This window comes from Ranitomeya imitator, chromosome 3, assembly GCF_032444005.1.
Source record: "Ranitomeya imitator isolate aRanImi1 chromosome 3, aRanImi1.pri, whole genome shotgun sequence".
Lineage (NCBI taxonomy): Eukaryota > Metazoa > Chordata > Amphibia > Anura > Dendrobatidae > Ranitomeya > Ranitomeya imitator.
In genome coordinates, this window is record NC_091284.1 from 93,700,552 (window position 1) to 93,722,992 (window position 22,441).

The following is a 22,441-nucleotide window of genomic DNA, read 5'->3' on the forward strand; positions in this document are numbered from 1 at the left end:
TACGAACAAAAAGGGGGGCATATAGGATGCATAGATGTATCCTGGCTCCACGAGTGGCCACTTGTTTACGGCAACCCTCGTGGGTCAGTGGAGTCACTCTGCCCCTCAATAGTCCCTCCAGACCAGAGTGTTGCAGTCATGACAACTATAAGATACTAGCTTCCATACCAATGTCCACTTATTAATCAGACACTAGACACCTCAATTTTTTTGCTGTCATTTATTTAGACCTGATATATGATCCACCCTACACATAGGTGCTCCATAACTTAAATACTCAATAGCCAGGTAGCGAAGTGCATATAGTGATAATTACACAGATTTTAAGACAATTTTGTGAATATTAAAGGTGGCATATAATAATTATTGGATAACCAATGCTGACAGAGTCTTTGTCCTCCATAGTACCACATTCCTTCAGGGGGAGGTTTCCTTTCAGGAATTAACATCTAAGGGGTGAAAAATAAAATAAAATTACAGATATGAAATATCCGATATAATTTAAAAGAATATAACAGTCAGAGTCCCAATTATACAGAAATAGAAAAAAAGGGTTATTGCATACCCCCCTATAACACCGTATGAATGTTAAAATCCGCGTTTAATCCTTTCGGTTTAAGGGTTTTTAACTCATAGATCCATTTAAGTTCCTTCTTTTTAAGGATCTGTTCCCTATTACCGCCTCTCCTTTGGATTGGGACTACATCAATTATCCTACATTTTAGATCTTTTTCCTGGTGATTGTATTCTACGAAGTGTTTGGGGACTTGGAGATCCATTCTTCTCTTTCTAATGGTATATCTATGCTGATTCATCCGAACCTTAAATGCATGTACCAACTACTGATTGTTATATAAATACATACAAAGGTTGCTATAATTGTGTAAATTAATTATCTACCCTGCGTACATAGATCATATTTGTCTTCTTACCTTGTTCTTGTTCCTTCCCCTTCACCCTCATGTGACATCCCCTTTTCCCTAGTCCCTTGACCCTTACCACCTCCCCCCCTTTCGTGTTATGTCTCGTATTATGTCCTGTTTACATGGTTGAGAAAATTTTCAATAAAAATTATTTGAATGAAAACGTCAGAAATAAATTTTTTTGGCAGCCGCAACATTGCATTAAAATGCAATAACGGGCAATCAAAAGATCGTATTTGCACCAAAATGGTATCATTATAAACGTCAGCTAGGCGCACAAAAAAATAAATCCTCACCCGACCCCAGATCACAAAAAATGGAGACGCTGCGGGTATTGCAAAATGGCACTTTTTAAAAAAAATTTTTTAACAAACATTGGAATTTTTATTCACCGCTTAAATACAAATAAAAATCTAGACATGTTTGGTGTCTATGAACTCGTAATGACCTGGAGAGTCATAATGGCAGGTCACTTATAGCATTTAGTTAACATAGAAAAAGACAAAAGCTGTAGGATTGCACTTTTTTTTGCAATTTCAGCGCACTTGGAATTTGTTTCACATTTTCCAGTACAAGATATGTAAAATCAATGATGTTGTTCAAGTACAACTCGTCCAGCAAAAAACAAGCCCTCTCATGGCCATTTTGACCAAAAAATAAAAAAGTTATGGCTCTGGGAAAGGGAGCAAAAAACGAAAATGCAAAAACAAAAATACTGCTCTTGGATCTACGTATGCATATATTAGTCTACAAATATAATTAGGGACTGTATACAGTGACTAGCAAAAGGACTACAAACATAAGGATGAATGACCTCGGGGAGATCAAAACATCCAACACCGCGGAGACACCATCACGTGATCCAGAACACTGCTCCCATCTCTTATGGGAAATATGCAAATGCATGTAGAAAAGATGCTTTGATCTCCCCGAGGTCATTCATCCTTATGTTTATAGTCCTTTTACTAGGCACTGCTCCTAATAGCCAGTTTCCTACTCCACACTGATGAGGGGCAAATACCCCGAAACAGCTGTCTGTGGATGGATACCATGTTTTGGCATAGGTGGTTTTCCTTTTTGGATGCTGCCCTTCCCGTGGTTGTTCCTTCCTGGTGAAAGACCTGGCTATTTATTGCTTGCGTTTAGAAACACGTGATGGTGCCTTCGCGGCTTTTCTACACTCTAATAACCTTGGCCGCTCTTCTCTGCACCCGCTCCAGTTCAGCTATGTCTTTCTTATACACCGGAGACCAGAACTGTGCACAGTATTCTAAGTGTGGCCGAACTAGTGACTTGTATAGAGGTACAATTATGTTCTCCTCATGAGCATCTATGCCTCTTTTAATGCATCCCATTATTTTATTTGCCTTTGTAGCAGCTGCCTGACACTGGCCACTAAATGTGAGTTTGTCATCCACCCATACCCCCAGGCATTTTTCATTGACGGTTTTGCCCAGAGTTTTAGAATTAAGCACATAGTTATACATCTTTTTACTTCTACCCAAGTGCATGACCTTACATTTATCCCCATTAAACCTCATTTGCCAAGCTTCTATTTTACATACCGTATTTTTCACTTTGTAAGACACACTTTATTTCCCCCAAATTTGGGGGGGAAATGGGGGTCCGTCTTACAAAGCGGACATACCGCTTACGGTTACAGGCTGGGATGAGGGTGTGTCCGCCACCGCTGCCGTGGTTGTCTGCCGCCCAGGGTGATGCTGGAGTCTCCGGTGCTCTGGTGACATTTTGTGAAAGGCCAGAGCCCCCCCGGCAGTTGGTCTAGGCTTTCCTGTGCGATGGACTTTGGGAAAATGGCCGCCGGAATCTCGGGAGATGAGATTTCAGCACTGAGATCTCATCTCTCGAGATCTTAGTCCCAAGATCTCCATCTGCGCATGAGCCACCTCTCGGCGGCCATTTTCCTGAAGTCCACCGCACATGAAAGATGGATGAACTGCTGGGGGGCTCTGGCCTTTCACAAAATGTCAGCAGGGCCCCCTGCAGCACAGGAGACACCCTTGCAGCACCAAAGACACCCCTGCAGCACAGGACACCTGCACACCCCCTCATCTCAGTCTGCAGCAACGCTTCACTTCTGTCTCCAGCAGCGACCCTGATCCACTGCAGCCACAACCCCCGGTAAGCAATAAGATGCATGGATTATATGAAGCACCACCAATTTATTTAAAAGTTTTTTTCCTATTTTTCTCCTCAAAATTTGGGGTGCGTCTTATAATCCGGTGCGTCTTAAAAAGCGAAAATACGGTAAATCATCCTGTATTATTAAATTGTCCTCCTCTGTATTGTTTACCCTGCAGAGTTTAGTGTCATCTGCAAATATTGAAATTCTGCTATGTCCCCTACAAGGTCATTAATAAATGTTAAAAAGAGGGCCCGATACTGACGCCTGTGGTACCCCACTGCTAACCGTGACCCAGTCCGAGTGTGCTCCATTAATAACCACCCTTTGTTTCCTATCCCTGAGCCAGCTCTTAACCCACTTACACATATTTTCCCCTATCCCCATTATTCTCATTTTATGTATCAAACTTTTGTGTGGCACCGTATCAAAAGACTTTGAAAAGTCCATATACACTACGTCCACTGGGTTCCCTTGGTCCAGTCCGGAACTTACCAAGTGTAAAAAAAAAAAAAAAAGTGAATATTTTTTGGCAGTAGATGTCATATAGCCATGGTATGTGACCCACTTGCTACATGCAGTCAAAACAAAATTGCCAGTTCAGTTCAAATTGGCCAGTGCAAAGGCATGGGGTGAAGAATAGTACTGTAAGTCTGAACTATGCCTCTCCTGCTTTTCTCTTCTCTGGATGCAACACAGTCATCATCCTCGCTGGCCCATAACTCACCAATGTAAAGGGGTGGTGGTGGGGGAGACATGGTTCAGACTTCCCGTGCATCTGCAGCGGCTATTTTAGACATTTGGGAAACAGGGCACCCATCTCCCAAATAGAAGGAACCATTGCAGAGCGAAGTCCATTAAGTGTAGTGACCATGCATTGGAAAGGGTCACGAACAACAACCACGCAATTCCAGAACTTGCATTTGCTTTTAATACTTTGTATGATGACAGAACGCTAAATACATTTAACGGAAGTGACTTAACACAAGGAGGGGAAAAAAAACAACATACAGAAACATGTATAACTCTAATTTATTATTAAATTACATAACAAAGCTTTTTTTCTTTATTACAGACAGGATTTGCATACAAGGTGCAGAAATGGGAAAATAATTACAAGAGCAATAAAATATAATTAGCTTCAATGAGCAATTTGTAAAGCAAAATAAGAAAGTGCTATTAGATGGGGAAGGTTATATACAGGTGGATACTTTGGATTCACACATCCCTTCTAAATGCCAACTTTACATGAGGTTTGGAGAATAAATTAGCTGTCACAGTCTACAGGAGAGCAGGCATACACGTGGCAGGTAGGTCAGTAAGAAGAGACTTCGTACATCTGCGCCTGGCTACACCTGAAAATGTCAATTGGAACCATAGACTTATAAGTTACATTTTGCATCCATTGGTGACATTTTTTAGGCCAGGTTCACATCTTGTATTTCAATTGTGGTTTCCTACCAGGAAAAGTGGGAGTTATACTGCTAGAAGGGATAAAAGGTTCCTTTTACGCTTTTTAAAAACCGTTAAACTAAATTTTCAGTTATTGATAAGTGAACTGATTCACAACTTATCAAATATTTGGATGCATTTTGTTAAATCTACTTGTTTTTCTTAAGCGTGAAATAATTAAAGGAGCTGTCTGGGATTAGAAAAACATTGCCTTCTGCCATAAACAGTGCCACACCTGTCTGCAGGTTGTATGAGGTATTACACCTCCGCTCCATATAAGTGAACAGGCCTGAGCTGTAACTCAATACATGTCCCACAAACTGTTATTGGCAATGGTTTTTGGAAGAGAGTAGCCATTTTTTACTACTCCTGGACACACCTTTTAACCTAAATGTTTCTTCAGGCAGCCATATTGTTGACCTCCTCTGGTTCTATGAACTTAGAGCACCCAATGGGTTCAATGGTAAGCCAAGTTTGCTTCAGAAGAACCATAAGGGGTATGTGCACACGTTGCGGATTTTGCAGCGGATCCACAGCGGATTGAAAAAACCACGCGGAAACGTAGCGTTGTTTATTCCGCAGCATGTCAATTCTTTGTGTGGATTCCGCAGCGGTTTACACCTGCTCCATAATAGGAATCCGCAGGTGGAATCCGCACAAAAATAGAGGTAAATCCGCGGTAATTCCGCAGGAAATCTGCAGTGCGGTTTACCTGCGGATTTACCAAAATCTGTCCTTAATAATTCTCAGCGTAATCCGCAGTGTGTGCACGTAGCCTAAAAGGTCTAAACTCTGCTGGAAAGTGGAAACTGCATTCATAAATGCTTCAGAGTTTGTGGCCTTATGAGAATATAAAGTCATCCTCCCGTCTTTCCTTTTTAGCGCTTATTTGTAGTATTAAAGTCTTATCCTTCATCCCCGTGACCTGACATTAAATAGACAGTTTTCATACACAGCAGTAATATGTTGAATATCTGAATACTTCCTTAAATTGTACTGGTGAAAGATCGTATTAACAAATCGTACAAAAGAAAAAAAAAATCATATAAACCTGCGGCTCCACCACGATAAAGTGTTCCCAATGATAATGGCATTGCTAGGATGTCACCTCTTTGAGAGAATGAAATGGAAATGTATTGGTAGAATTTGCAGGTATTTGACACAATTCTGAATAAATATTTTAACATTGGTTAAATGTGTTTTCCTTTTCAGGAGATCCACTCAACAAAAATGGGGAAGGGACCCAGTACAATGTTTCCCCCACTTCTTTACTGTACGGCGCTTTCGCATTCTTGATGAACAGAAAACATACTGGAGAGAAGATTTACCGATCACAGAGGGAAGGAAGCGTTTCTCAGTTCTCTGGTACAATGTTCTGACCAAAAGCGAATGGAGATTAAAATTCTTGAATTGCAGCTCCATATACTTACAAACAAATGAAAAAGTTGAAAAGGTTACAGGCTTTATGCAAAAAATTGTAATCCTGCAAAAAAATAAAAAACCCTTGGAAAATCAGTTAATTTGTAGACTACTTAAAGAGAATCTGTAAGCAGGTTTTGTTATCTAATCTGAGAGCAGCATGAGACCCCGATTCCAGCGACGTGTCACTTACTGGGCTGTGTTATGTTTCAATAAAGTCAGCATTTTATCACCAGGATTATCACTACAGGACTAGGTGTCTCGTGCCTCCTAGTCAATAGCTCTGTGTAACTCAACCCCCAACACTGATTGGGTGCTTTCTGCAGATGTGCAGTGTACACAGAGCTGCCAATCAGTACTGTGGGCGGGGTTATACAGAGCTCAGCATTCTGAGCACTGCTGGATCTGTAGCTGAGAAAAGAGTGATTGTATCAAAATGACAATACAGCCAAGTGACATCTCTGGAATCAGGGTCTCAGCTCATACACCATGCTGCTCTCAGATTACATAGCAAAACTGCTGACAGATTCCTTTCACACTAGACACTAACAATATTGGTCACATGCTAACGGACATCCCTAGACAAAGTCAAAGCAGAGATGATGGGATGACAAATTATGTAGAAGCAGCCGTGTTAATGCCTGAACAATCTACCACTAGAAAAAAATATTATGGAAGCAATTGTTGCATTCAGGCTCGGGCTGCACAGAGACTTTGGTAGAGACACAGGTCACTTGACCAAAGAATAACGAGTTCTGTATCGCAGCCAAAGTCACACATAGCCTTCCCTTAATTTGTATCAAGCAAAAATTGCAACTAACTGCAGCATCTGGTGGCATATGTACAACCCCTGGCAAAAATTATGGAATCACCGGCCTTGGAGGATGTTCACTCAGCTGTTTAATTTTGTAGAAAAAAGCAGATCACAGACAAGGCACAAAATTAAAGTCATTTCAAATGGCAACTTTCTGGCTTTAAGAAACATTAAAAGAAATCGAGAACAAAAAATGTGGTAGTCAGTAATGGTTAATTTTTTTAACCAAGCATAGGAGAAAAATTATGGAATCACTTAATTCTGAAGAAAAAATTATGGAATCACTCTGTAAATTTTCATACCCAAAAATAACACCTGCATCAAATTAGATCTGATCGTTAGTCTGCATCTAAAAAGGAGTGATCACACCTTGGAGAGCTGTTGCACCAAGTGGACTGAGATGAATCATGGCTCCAACACAAGAGATGTCAACTGAAACAAAGGAGAGGATTATCAAACTCTTAAAAGAGGGTAAATCATCACGCAATGTTGCAAAAGATGTTGGATGTTCACAGTCAGCTGGGTCTAGAATCTGTACCAAATACAAACAACATGGGAAGGTTGTTAAAGGCAAACTTACTAAACGAAAGCCATCATTAACACCTAAGCAGAAAAAAACAAGGTTACAATGGGCTAAGGAAAAGCAATCGTGGACTGTGGATGACTGGATGAAAGTCATATTCAGTGATGAATCGCAAATCTGCATTGGGCAAGGTGATGATGCTGGAACTTTTTGTTTGGTGCAGTTCTTTGGTGGAAGTTGAGGAAAATGGTCCATGACAAGGCTCCAACCTGCAAAGCTGATCTGGCAACAGCAATCAGAGATAGTTGGAGGCAGATTGATGAAGAGACTGTTTGACACTCATTAAGTCCAGGCCTCAGAGACTGCAAGCGGTTATAAAAGCCAGAGGTGGTGCAACAAAATACTAGTGATGTGTTGGAGTGGTTTTTTTGTTTGTTTTTCACAATTCCATAATTGAGTGATTCCATAATTTTTCCCCTATGCTTGGTTAAAAATAGTAACCATTACTGACTACCACGTTTTTTCTTCTTGATTTCTTTTAGTGTTTCTTAAAGCCAGAAAGTTGCCATTTGAAATGACTTTAGTTTTGTACCATGTCTGTGATCTGCTTTTTTTCTACAAAATTAAACAACTGAATGAACATCCTCCAAGGCCAGTGATTCCATAATTTTTGCCAAGGGTTGTATTCCAGTGGCTTGCACACAGCCAATGTTATCATGCCGCATAACACATATCTACAGTAGCAGAAAATATCTGATGTCGGAGGGACAGGAGAATATAGCGTCTTTGGCTTTTATCAGTTTCCCAAGGTCTGTATACAGGCAGTTTCCGCTCATCTAGTAAGGCTGCATTGTATGCCATGGCAGTTTTGTTCTGTCCTTTCATTAATTACCAAATATATGAATTAAACCCCTCTCAGGGTAGAAGGGGAACATATCCAGTGGAAGTTTTTAGAAATCACCTTTTTATTTCCAGGAGAAAGGTTTCACTCCCATTTCCAGTTTAACGTCTCTAATCTAAGGCTGGGGATACACAGCGACCCTGAGGGTAGAAACTCAAGAAATCTAACCGCATCCTATTTTTTTGTGACATCCTCGACGCAGTACCCTTGGGGTGGAAATGTGACCCCACTTTTATTGAGTTGCGATGTAGCAAACTTTGGTCGCACAATACATGTAGTCTCATCCTAAACATCACAAACGCTTATTAACTTAATTCAAGAGAATGGAGATCCCAAATTACCAACATTACAGACATGTAAAGACGCAAGGCATGTGCACACATTGTCTTTTCTGCTCCAAAACCTGCCTGAAAAAAAAAATGCTGAAAAGAATGAACATATGTAAAATGACTTGTGAATATAATCAGTATTTTTGAGCTTCTTTAACCACATTGGGCTTCGGAAGCCAAATAGCAGGTAAAAGAAGTGACTTTCAGGTGGTACTGTAATACATGATGTGAGAGAAAAATGCCAGCAGGCAATGCTACCACAAAAGGCGCCAAAAAAAAAAAAAAACACTTTTGTGGCAAAAAAAAGATGCCAGTGCTTTCCTGAAGCATCTTTCTCCAGCAGGTATGCCGGCACCTAAAGCCCTTTGTGTGCACATACCAGTTATCCGGTGATATACAGAATCTTAGGCATGGGAAGTGAGCGGTGCCGATGTTGTGACCCGCACACCTGCTGAGCTACATGGTCATGTCCTGTCACCAGATAACGCATCTAGGTTTTAGCTTTCTTGAACTTTAAGGTGCAGTGTCATCCCTAAAGGTTCCCCATGCATCTCATCTGTCAGCCATCTCTCCCAACTCCCACATACATACTCCGATAAGGCGAGGATGCGTCTATTTTCAATAGGGAGAACGGAGTTAGCTAATGCCCACAGAAACGGACCTCTTCAGCATTAGATTTAATTTTGTGTCGCCCTTAAAACTACCAAAAATAGTTTGTTATGTGTGCTTAGTATTGGGTGCAATTAGCCAGTGTACGCCAGACACATAGGATATGGACTCTCTGGAACTCATCTCAAGCACTACGGTTCCAGCTTGACGATCAATATAAATTTGAGGGAAAGATATAATTTAATATTGTTACGCAGCTTCTATGTATGCAGTAACAATCTTTAGGCATGATGGAGGCTCAGGGACTGATGCATTAAATTACTTCTTATTCTAGGCCTGAGAGATGCAGAACATTCCTAGTCACTGCCAATGTGGTTCTGTTGGTTTGCTTTTAGCATACGTTTTACTTTAACCAAACTTAGATAACCATAGGGTCCTATAGAGACCTAAATTGGAACGGTGGGCGGTACAAGTAGGAGGGTGACCCACACTTGCACATAAAGAAAATTCATAAAAATAAATCTTCTGTAAAAGACTTTAATGGGGACTTCTCATACATGTATGGTATACCCCACAGGATGTGACATAAATGTATAGTAGATGTCAACCCCACCAATGAAACCTGCATCTCCCCATAAAACGGGCCCTGATGCAGCACAATATCAGTGGAGAGGTGGTCAAAATTCCCATTCATTTGTATGGGCATTCCCATTGCCTCTCCACTGAAAGCAGCTCGCAACGAGGCCATGGTTCCATTGGTGGGACCTGAATCTACTGAACATTTCTGCATATCCTGGGAATATAACAAATGTAAGAGATGGGAATACCCCCTCTAGCTGGGGAGAGTAGAAGTCATTAGCGCATACAGATGTAGAACATCTATGTTCCCGCTTTGTCTACCAAAAACAGAAATATATCCTAGAAAGAAGAAGAAAAATCTTTCCTTTTCTGGGATCTATTCCTGGGGTTTGTTTTTCTTACTCCTCCCCCCCCCCCCCCCCCCCCCCCCAAAAAAAAAAAAAAAAAAAAGATATATAGAAAACCCAGATTGGACTGCGGAGTCCAAGAAATAAAACATAAAACAGTCGGCCATAAATAGCACCTGAATTTGGCTGACAGTTAAGAGGAAAGTGGAAAGAAGTTTGATTTGCACCATTCCATTAAAATCTCAATGTTACCTGGTTTATGCATTGATGATGATGATTAGAATCTTTAATTAAAGAGGACCTTTCACCAGTTTTAGTACGTTATACTGGCCCACATCATGGAATAGTGGCGACAGAGCTGAATAAAATCTACTTTTTATTTTTTAATTTCTCATCACATTTGCGGAGAGATTAGCTAGTAACGCTCAGATCCTAATTTCCACAGAGACCAAGGGTCGTGTTAGTTCAGATTCATCTCTGGGAGTGTTGAATTTTTCCCTTGCATGAAGCTGACCAATCATAAGAGGTGTCATGAAAAAAAAAAAATGCCCCCAGAGAGCGTCACGCCCGGCTTTCTCTAGAGTGAGACATGAAATAACAGACAGGACTGCTCTTCGTACTGTTCTCCCTGCAGCAATTACAACAAAGGGAGGGGGTAGAGTGTGTCATTACAAACATATTTTTTATCTGCAGCACTGCTCTACTCCCCCTCCCCTTACACTGACAGTGCTGTGACATGAGAGCTGCAGCTGTGTTTGTGTAATGGCAAAAAGCTCAGCTTTACTCCCCTCCCTTGCTTGTAATCAAAGTAGATGCTGGCGGAGAGGCCAAAAAGGGATGCAGAACTGTGCGTCATTACATTAAAAAAAAAGAAGCAGAGTGACATTTCCTAGGGGCCTGTTTTTGGGCTTTTTTTTTTTTTACCCCTGAATCACGTCTCCCACTTAAGATTGGTTAACATCATGCAGGGGGAAAAAAATCAATGCTATTACCATTCCATGATGTGACCAGTTTAACATGATAAAACTGTTGAAAATCCCCCCTATAGAGGGTATACATTATACACTGCACATGTTTCTTCTGTAAAGTCTTGTCATATACAGACTGTATGGTTACAGAATAAATAACTGATCCCTGCTACCTCCTGACAAAAGCCATTAAAGGAACACTAAACCAAAGCAGTGGTGCCAATACCATTATACTATGCCTCTTCCATCCCGGCAAACACTTATTCATAAAGTTGTCACAAATATTATATTTTTTGACGTATAGATATTGGAAATTGCTTTATTTTGTGCAGCCTTCCTTAGCAGTTTTAGAAGTACCAAGTAAGCATATGGTGACATATCTTTATATAACTGATTAAGAACTATATGCAGTAGTAATATTGGCGATTAATGGCTACCTACGGAGCCTTATTTATCTGCAGTGCTTGCCATACAGCACATTATAAGACAAGTTTCCCTAGAATAACTGGCGAATGCCCACACCATAACTTTTACATTGGATTAGTGCTCCTTTTTAAGGTGAACATTTCCTATCACAGATATCAATTAGGCTTTCACAAATCTTAATGCAATGTGTATGTAGAAGGTTAAATGACAAAGACTATGTACAGCTACTGGTCCACAACATGGAAGCTGTCAGTACTATAGCCTGTCGATATAAAATGTTAAGTATTCCTGTAATATCCCCACTCCCGTATGTACAGTTGGTGTGTGCAGAACTGCAACTTCCACGTCTTTTTCCATTTTGACGTTGGTGCTCCTCTGGATTGTGGCAGAGTCTGTGTCAGTTATCAATGGAAAGCATAAAGTAGCAGCAAAATAGTGCAAATGCCGATAATAGAGCCCAAGATGAGAGAATCCCGGCGCTTCCGGAGGTTAATCCTCTGGATCAGACTATTCACTGCAGGAAAACGATCTGTAGAGCTGTAGTTAAGGACAGGAACGTAAAGCATGGATCAGGAAAGAGACAATAGTGTCCACAATAGATCATAATACATGCATGCACGGATACAACCACTTACCACTGAGGTGAGGAGACACACAGACCTGAATCTAAAGGATCTGTCTTCAAAATAAGATAATGTCTACGTCTTTTATTGCAGGTCAGTGCTATCTAAGGGCAAGGTACTGAGCTGAGCAGTATGAAGCACAGCCATAACAGTATGTGCGGAGATGTGTCCGAGTAAAAACCGAAGAACCTCATCTTCCAGCATTTGTGCCCTATCTGGTGATGCTGCTGCAGTCTTTGATCAGCTTTAAATAGGGGTCGTGACTGCCACCACCCCACCAGGTGAGCCCACTCTGATCTTCTCTATTATTTGGTTACTGAGTAAGGCCTCTTTCACACTTCCGTCTGCTGGCGGGCGTCGTAATGCGTTGTCGTGACGTATCGACGGACATTGTGCAAATAGTGAAAAACGTGTGTAACGCATCCAGTGTTTTGACGGAAGTGTTACACATGTTGTTGCCGAAATTTCTCTCTCTTGAGAGAGAGACTTTTCCCCGGGTTGAAATATGCTTCCAACTATGCTCAGAAGTAAAAACTGCATCCGTCACTGGATTCCTGCGTTTCACGGTGTGCGCAGAATCCAGTGTTCATAGGCTCCCATTCTGTGGAACGACGTATGCAGCGGGAGGCGTCGGGGGAACGTTTTTCAACTGCAGACAAAAACGTTTCATGGAACGTTTTTTCGAAAAGACGGCCCGTCAAATTTCGCAGGATCCCGTGCACGACGGACGAAATGTGTGGCCATCCGTCGATAATACAAGTCTATGAGAAAATGCAGGATCCTGTTTTCTCAAAAAATGATGTATCTCGACGGGACTACAAAGACGGAAGTGTGAAAGAGGCCTAAGACCCTATTGCGCTTTTTGTCTTTCCTGCTTTCATTTATTCTTGACTAGACAGAGATGCACTTTGCTTTCTAAGTCTCAGGACTAATTTTCACACTGCCTACATTTAGATATAAAGTAGTTTTCACAAGAATTGGCTACAAATACATATGATATGTGCAAATCCCTCCAGTGGGAATCCTACCAGTGGTGCTTGCTCCATCCAGCTCAGAGAGGTTGCAATGACGTCACATCTATCAGATACCTGACCCGACAGCAAATCAGTGGCCAAGTAACTGAATAGATAGGTCACTTTCAGTCCCAAAAGAGACTACTTGAGCAATAGGCGATTAGAATCAAAACACTTGTTTCTTTATTTTATAATGCTCCTTTCTCCAGATGAGCAAGAAGATTTGTAGGACCCCGAGTCCAGCGAACATGTCAATAGTCCATTCATGGTCCAAAGACTAGAGTTGAGCGGATTTGTTCGGGTTCCCTCTTATTCGGCAAGCTATAGCGCTCACGGCTTCCTGGATCGTGCCGTACCATCAGCTGATCAGCACTGCAGCTGCATGTGTTGCGGCTGTGTGACAGTCATGACACATGCATGGAGAGCTTGTTTATTGGGCTTTCCATACATGTGCTGTGACTGTCACACAGCCGCATCACATGCAACTGCAGTGCTGATCAGCTGGTACAGATCCTGGAAGCCGTGTTCCCTCTGCAGCTTATTCGGTGAGCGCTATAGCTTGCCGAATAAGAGGGAACCCGAACAAATTTGCTCAAGTCTACCAAGCAGCGGAGCTCTGTGAACCTCCTACCTGCCACATCCCCAGCGCCCCTTCTGATGACTACACATGGCACAACATCATGTGTCAATGATAAGGCACAGTGTCTACTAATTAGAAGAGGAGCCGGCAGGTAGAAGGTTTGCAGGGCTCTAGTCCGGCGGTCACAGACTAGAAGCATGTAAGCTGCACCAGGGTCCTGCAAAATTCTAGTCCCTTTTCTCCGGTAAAGCTTGAAATGCTGTGAATGTTGGTATCATTTTACACCATCAGTCCTTGACTGGAGGGGCTCTTTAAAGGGAAGGTGCCACCAGTTTTCTTGTATTTTGTTTTTTTGTGAAATTAAGCTTAAAATAGTAATTAAAATGTATTAATGCAATGTTTGCACTGTTTGCAAACATTTCTATATGAAAAATATTATATATTTTTCTACAAATATACATATTTACCACTAGGGGGAGCATTTTCCGTTTTAGACCTCAAGCAGCTATAGTAAGATTTAGCAGCTCTGCCCCAGGGATATTAGACCACCCAAAAGGGGAGGGAAATGGTGATGTCAGCAGTTACTGCTCCAACAGTAAGAATGAAGAGCAGCATCACAGGGCAGAGCCATTTTGTGTGTGACTGCCCTGTGACCTGCTGTCACCAGCAGTTACTGCATCAGAGGCACAGCGTGTTTACAGAGGAGCAGAACACAGTGGGCTCAGCAGCATCTGGACCCAAGAAGAGTGAAGACATGTGGTGTGCATGGAGCAGCATTAGGAGCTGTCTGGGAGCTCCAGCTCTGCAGTGAATAGCCAGGCATTATGGAGGGAGGGGAGAGATGCATTGTATGGCTAAGGCCGGGGTCACACTAGACCGCAATACGGACGAGTGCAATGCGATAAAAAATCGCATAGCGCTCGTCCCAATGTTAATCTATGGGGCAGCTCCCATCATCCGATATTTTCTCGACCGTATTCAGGATCCGAGTGAAATCGCAGCATGCTGCGATTGTCAGCGTATCTCGGCCGAGAATCGCCAATGAAAGTCTATGGGGGTGAGAAAAAAATCCCACAGCACACGGACCATCAGTGTGACGTGCGAGAAATTCTCAGGCATTGGGCAGGTGACAGGAAAGGCTCAGCCATTATTTGCTCATTTTGCAAGTGTGTGAGAAAATCTCACCATACGGATGCCAAACGGATCATTGGATGCGAGAAAATCGCATCCTCGCACTGCACACGGATCACTGTTTTGGTAACATTTGTGCGATTCTGGTCCGTCAAAAACGGACCGTTTTTTTATACGTTGTGTGTGTCCCCGGCCTAAGAGTGACTGATGGGAGAGAAAGAGACGTGAAGTATGATGAGTGAGACACATATGGAGTGTGATGGGGAGATACACCTTGAGGCTGTGTGCACACGTTCAGGATTTTTCGCATTTTTTTGCGTTTGTTCGCTATAAAAATGTGATAAAAACAATTTAAAAATGCATACATCATTTATAATGCATTCCGCATTTTTTGTGCATATATTGCGTTTTTTCTGGGGGAAAAACGCATCGCAGTAAAAAACGCAACATGTTCTGCGCATGTCGTGTCTCCTCCTTTGATGTGGGCTCCGGCAGTGAGCCCACATCAAAGTCACGACATGTCGGCTGTTTTGTACAGCTGACATGTGCGCGCAATAGCGGCAGGTGAAATCGCAATTCACCCGCCGCTATTAACCTGTTAAATGCCGCTGTCAAATACTGACAGCGGCATTTAACTACCGCTTCCAGCTGCGCGGCCAGAAATGAGCGCATCGTCCACCCCCGTCACATGATCAGGGGTTGGCGATACGTCAGGATGGTAACCATAGAGGTCCTTGAGACCTCTATAGTTACTGATGCCGGCCTGCTGTGAGCGCCACCCTGTGGTCGGCGCTCATAGCAAGCCTGTAATTCAGCTACGGAGCAGCAATCTGATGATCGCTGCTATGTAGCTGAGCCGATCGAGTTGTGCCAGCTTCTAGTTTCCCATGGAGGCTATTGATGCATGGCAAATGTAAAAAAAAATGTTTTTAAAAATATGAAAAAAAAAATAAATTAAAGTTTAACACTAGAACTACTGATGGAGTCATTTTGACTCCTTTCGTTTTTTATTTCTCTTCTGTGACTACATTTTTCAGAATTCCGGCTTGAAACTTGGTGACTTTTCCTCAAATATGATGTGAAAAAAGATTTTGTGAGAATAAATAATTTTGGTAAAAAATTTGCGCGTTTTTTTCAAAATTTACCAAGAACTACTGAAGGGAGTCATTTTGACTCCCTACTATATTTTGAGGTCCTTTTGTCACTAAATGTTGCTATAAAGTTTTGTGCATAATTTTTTCACTCTGTCTTATTTACCCTGATGTTCATATAGATGTAGTTCAATTTACATGTCAACTTTTCACATTTTCCTTGTGTTTTACCTGCTTGTATTACTGTGTAATGCTGAACAAAATAGCTTGTTTACTCTAGGCTCTTATCTTATGCTAATGAAGGGTGGTGTTTTTCTAAGGTCCTAGCAGGAGACAGTATTCTGGATAGTAACTTTACTTTCAGTTCAGCTGAAGAGACAAAGAGAACAGACGCAGACATACGAGCTCTGAAGACTCATACAGGTATGAATTGTTATGAAATAGTTTAGCTGTCTGTCAACTGATTCAGCCCACCTACTTTTGAAGGTGGCAGAACAGTTATTATTTCTTTTAGTTTTCATTTCATTTCTATTTTTCAGCAGGGAACTATATAGAATTATGGAATTTGTGAGGAATATGGAGAGAAGACGTTTCATAAAGCCTCAGGATATTCTGGCTACTTTGCAATCCATACCGAGGATGAATCGGAATCCGAATTGCAGGAACATGTATTTGATTCTGACAGTGATGAAGATTTCATTCCTCAGAACATATCAAGTGAATCTGAAGACTCAGAAGGAACAAATCCAGAAGGTAAGTAGTTATGTGTATTTATTTGTTCTTCCACACACTGAGTTAGGGCCTGTGCACACTAGCAGAATTCTGGCTGAATAGCCATCTGGATATTCTTGCCGCAATACAGGCCGTACCTGCCCGCTCATGCCTGAAGCTCCGCTCCGAACCCCAGGCTGGAGCCGCTGTCAGGGACAGAGCAGCGCTTGCTTACGCGCGAGCACGGCTCCATCCCAGACAGCGGCTCCAGCCCGGGGTTCGGAGCGGAGCTTCAGGTATGAAACTCCGCTCTGTACCTGAGCGGGCAGGTACGGGCCGGATTGTGGTGAGAATATCCGGTCGGATATTCCGCCGCTAATCCAGCCAGTGTGCACGGACCCTTACAAAACAAAAATTCTAAATATTCATCAACTTTTTTCCAGATATTTCAAGCACATCAACTGGGGATCGGGCTCATGCAGTTATGTTGCCTCGTGACCATCCTCCTGGTCGTGGACAGAAAAAATCAGCAAAACGTCCCAGAAATGAAAGAACAACAGATAACGATGGCGGCGAAGGTAATGCAGCAACAAACACCAGAGAAGGCGAATCTGAAGGAATACTAGTTTCAGCGGATGGTATTCAATGGAAACCTGTTGAAATTGGACAACACTTGCCTGGTAGGCGTGACAGCCAAAATATTCTTCGAGAAGCACCTGGCCCTACAGGATACGCCAGAAGAAATATCATTATCGATAGTCCTTTGAGCGCATGGCGTTTATTTTTTGATTCATATATATTGACACATATAAAGAACTGTACGCTTGCAGAAGCATGCAGGAACAATAATTTACAGTTTACTCTATCTGATGAGGAGCTAGATGCATTCATTGCGATATTCTATGCTCGTGGAATATCTGGCACGAACCGTCACTCGATTAGCAGTATTTGGTGTAATGACTGGGGAATACAGTTTTGCAAAGCGACAATGTCTAGGGACCGCTTTGTTGAAATTATGAGGTTTCTCAGATTTGATGAGAAATCTACTCGATCGGAGAGACTGCAAACAAACAAGTTTGCTCTATTTTCTACTGTGTGGGACAGGTTTATTGAAAATTGCATTGCGTGTTACAAACCTGGCCCATACATAACGGTGGATGAGCAACTATTCCCAAGCAAAACTAGGTGTCCATTCACGCAGTACATGCCTTCCAAACCAGATAAATATGGCCACAAATATTGGCTAGCTGTTGATAAGGAGAGCAAATATCTGGCAAATGGCTTCCCTTATCTAGGCAAAGATGACACACGCCGTGCTGAGGACCGTTTAGCTGACCATGTGGTAATGAAGTTATTGGACCCGTTTTTGAAAAAAGGTCGCAATGTTACAACCGATAATTATTTTACTTCAGTAAAATTAGCTAAACAGCTAAAAAGCAAAGGAACAACCATCGTGGGAACACTGAATAAGATAAGGCGAGAAGTGCCTAGAGAAATAAAATCCATGAAAGAGGAATTGTACAACACTAAAGTGTTTAGAAATGAAGACAATTTTACACTTACAATATATCAAGGAAAGCCCAACAAAAATGTTGTCATTTTGAGTTCCGTCCATCCAGATGTTGTTGTTGTGTCTGATTCCACTAAAAAAAACTCCAGAAACGGTAAAGTTTTACAATGAAACAAAATATGGAGTAGATGTAGTGGATCAGATGGCACGAAAATATACCACACGAACATCCACAAGGAGATGGCCTGTTCATGCATTTGAAAATGCCTTAGACTTTGCGGGTATAAATGCATGTATAATATTCAAGGAGATTACCCACCAAAAAATGTCACGCAATGCATTTTTGCAAACGCTTGTGAGAGAGTTGAGTGGTCCTAATGTCACAGATAGGGAAAAGGGTTCCACGTCCCAAGTTTCTACATGTTCACAAGTGATGGTTCAAACAAAATTTTGCCAGATCAAAGAAAAGTGCAAGAAAAATAGATCTGTCGGCAATTGTAAGACTTGTGGTAAGTCTTTGTGTGGGCAATGTACTGCCATAAATCAAAGGCAATGCCTAAAATGCGAAACACCAAATGTTTAGAAGGTGAATTCTGCGCCATATTTTCATTTTTATGCTCCTCCACCTACATTTTCTCTGCTTTTTGTTCTTCAGTTGTTGTTTATATGTGTGTACTTGAATAAAAAAAAATGTTTGAAAAACGTCTATTATAATTATTGTTATTTTCTGTAGAAAAATAAGAAAAGCAGAAAAAAAACAATCAAAAGCATTACTGTTGGATCTCACAATAACAATACATTACAAAAAATATAATTATTAATAAATAACCACAAATGAAACTCTAAAAATAAACGAAAACAAGCAAGGAGTCAAAATGACTCCTTTCAGTAGTTCTAGGCGGGGTCACGAGTCCAGTAGTCCTAGTGTTAAATCACCCCCCTTTTTCCCCATCAAAAATAAAACAATAAAAAAATCAAACCTACACATACAGTGGGGCAAAAAAGTATTTAGTCAGTCAGCAATAGTGCAAGTTCCACCACTTAAAAAGATGAGAGGCGTCTGTAATTTACATCATAGGTAGACCTCAACTATGGGAGACAAACTGAGAAAAAAAAATCCAGAAAATCACATTGTCTGTTTTTTTAACAATTTATTTGCATATTATGGTGGAAAATAAGTATTTGGTCAGAAACAAACAATCCAGATTTCTGGCTCTCACAGACCTGTAACTTCTTCTTTAAGAGTCTCCTCTTTCCTCCACTCATTACCTGTAGTAATGGCACCTGTTTAAACTTGTTATCAGTATAAAAAGACACCTGTGCACACCCTCAAACAGTCTGACTCCAAACTCCACTATGGTGAAGACCAAAGAGCTGTCAAAGGACACCAGAAACAAAATTGTAGCCCTGCACCAGGCTGGGAAGACTGAATCTGCAATAGCCAACCAGCTTGGAGTGAAGAAATCAACAGTGGGAGCAATAATTAGAAAATGGAAGACATACAAGACCACTGATAATCTCCCTCGATCTGGGGCTCCACGCAAAATCCCACCCCGTGGGGTCAGAATGATCAAAAGAACGGTGAGCAAAAATCCCAGAACCACGCGGGGGGACCTAGTGAATGAACTGCAGAGAGCTGGGACCAATGTAACAAGGCCTACCATAAGTAACACACTACGCCACCATGGACTCAGATCCTGCAGTGCCAGACGTGTCCCACTGCTTAAGCCAGTACATGTCCGGGCCCGTCTGAAGTTTGCTAGAGAGCATTTGGATGATCCAGAGGAGTTTTGGGAGAATGTCCTATGGTCTGATGAAACCAAACTGGAACTGTTTGGTAGAAACACAACTTGTCGTGTTTGGAGGAAAAAGAATACTGAGTTGCATCCATCAAACACCATACCTACTGTAAAGCATGGTGGTGGAAACATCATGCTTTGGGGCTGTTTCTCTGCAAAGGGGCCAGGACGACTAATCCGGGTACATGAAAGAATGAATGGGGCCATGTATCGTGAGATTTTGAGTGCAAACCTCCTTCCATCAGCAAGGGCATTGAAGATGAAACGTGGCTGGGTCTTTCAACATGACAATGATCCAAAGCACACTGCCAGGGCAATGAAGGAGTGGCTTCGTAAGAAGCATTTCAAGGTCCTGGAGTGGCCTAGCCAGTCTCCAGATCTCAACCCTATAGAAAACCTTTGGAGGGAGTTGAAAGTCCGTGTTGCCAAGCGAAAAGCCAAAAACATCACTGCTCTAGAGGAGATCTGCATGGAGGAATGGGCCAACATACCAACAACAGTGTGTGGCAACCTTGTGAAGACTTACAGAAAACGTTTGACCTCTGTCATTGCCAACAAAAGATATATTACAAAGTATTGAGATGAAATTTTGTTTCTGACCAAATACTTATTTTCCACCATAATATGCAAATAAAATGTTAAAAAAACAGACAATGTGATTTTCTGGATTTTTTTTCTCAGTTTGTCTCCCATAGTTGAGGTCTACCTATGATGTAAATTACAGACACCTCTCATCTTTTTAAGTGGTGGAACTTGCACTATTGCTGACTGACTAAATACTTTTTTGCCCCACTGTATTTAGTATCGCCGCGTTCAGAATCGCCCAATCTGTCAATAAAAAAAAAACATGACTGACATGTGCCCGCAATAGCGGCGGGTGAGATCGCGATTCAACCGTTCCTCTGTATGTGTTTTCCGTCCGGCGGAAACAGCTGTTTTGACGGATCCTGCAAAAAACGGATGAAACGTGTGGCCATCCGGCGCTAATACAACTCAATGAGAAAATAACGGATCCGGCGAAAAAAAACTGATCTGGCAGAAAAAAAGTAAATTGTGGAAAAAAAACGGATCTGGAGTGAAAAAACTGATCCGGCGGAAAAAACTGATCTGGCAGAAAAAAAAGGAACTTGTGGAAAAAAAACGGATCCGGCGGAAAAAAACGGATTAGGCGGGAAAAAAAGGATCCGATGGAAAAAAAAACTGATCAGGCAGAAAAAAAAGGAAATTGTGGAAAAAAACGGATAAGGCTGAAAAAAATGGATTTGGCGGGATGCGTTTTTTTTCCCATAAACTTGTATTAGCGACAGATCGTGACGGATGGCCACACGTCGCGTCCGTCGTGCAATGGATCCGTCGTGTTTTAGCGGACCGTCGGCACGAAAAAACGTTCAAGTGAACTTTTTTTGTCCAGCGCGTCCGCCATTTTCTACCGCGCATGCGCTGCCAAAACTCCGCCCCCTCCTTCCAGACTTCAGAATGGGCAGTGGATGTGTTGAAAAACTGCATCCGCTGCCCACGTCGGGCACAAATTTCACAACGTGCGTCGGTATGACGGCCCGACGCATAGCGACGGACTCGTACCGACGCAAGTGTGAAAGAGGCCTTTATGAGGGTTGAATTTAAAAAAAAACAAAAAAAAACCGCGTGGGCGCCCGTGCAATTTTCTGCGCCAGAGGGGGAAAGCCAAAGGCCGGGGGCCAATATCTGTAGCCTGCTATGAATATCAGCCCGCAGCTGTCTGTATAGCCTTTACTGGCTATTAAAATAGGGGGACCCCCCCAAAAAAAATTGCGTGGGGTCCCTCTATATTTTATAGCCAGAAAGGCTACGCAGACAGCTGCAGGCTGATATTCATAGCCTAGAGAGGGGCCATGGATATTGCCCCCCCCCCCCCCCAGGCTACAAATACCAGTCCGCAGTCGCCCCAGAAATGGCGCATCTGTAAGATGCGCCAATTCCGGCACTTAGCCCCTCTCTTCCCACTCCCGTGTAGCGGTGGGATATGGGGTAATGAAGGGTTAATGTCACCTTGCTATTGTAAGGTGACATTAAGCCGGGTTAATAACGGAGAGGCGTCAATAAGACGCCTATCCGTTATTAATCCAATAGTAAGAAAGGGTTAAAAAAAACACGCACACATTAGGAAAAAAGTATTTTAATATTCTTCATTTCACCATACTTACCATACTTCAGCGCCTGCAAAAAACGTAAAATAATAAACCGTATACTACCTATTTGCCGTAGTCCAATTAATATCGAGTGTCCCACGACGATCTCCCCTATAGAACAGTGACATCGGGTGATGTCACTGCTATATAGGACCCTCAGTGACACACTGACAGGAGACAATGGCTCCTGCAGTGCATCACTGAGAGGTTACCTTAGGACAAAGGCTCACTTTATGGCAATTGCTGCCTGGGAAAATTTCTCATACAGCAATGGCATAAAGTGAGACTAGGGACTTTTTTTTTTACAGTGGCGGAGGAATACCTGCTGTCATTGTGTTCCTGGAGCCCCTAGAGAGCAGTCGCATTATCTGATGCTGCTGCT

At 42.1% G+C, this 22,441-nt stretch overlaps 1 protein-coding gene across 3 annotated transcripts in view; it reads right to left on the minus strand.

The window, feature by feature from the left end:
* Window positions 1–344: 344 nt before the first annotated feature.
* Window positions 345–22,441, minus strand: part of GOSR1 (golgi SNAP receptor complex member 1) — a 132,883-nt gene continuing 110,786 nt past the window's right edge. Inside the window, exon 9 of one of the 3 annotated variants that reach the window (XM_069761153.1) lies at window positions 345–449. Coding sequence is in view for 2 of the 3 variants with exons in the window: in XM_069761152.1 (XP_069617253.1) it covers window positions 11,838–11,962 (125 nt within the window). In the remaining variant the exon portion in view is untranslated. Of the gene's footprint in view, window positions 450–10,431; window positions 11,963–22,441 lie in introns of those variants that run through there. The other 2 variants (XM_069761152.1, XM_069761151.1) reach the window with 2 other exon arrangements.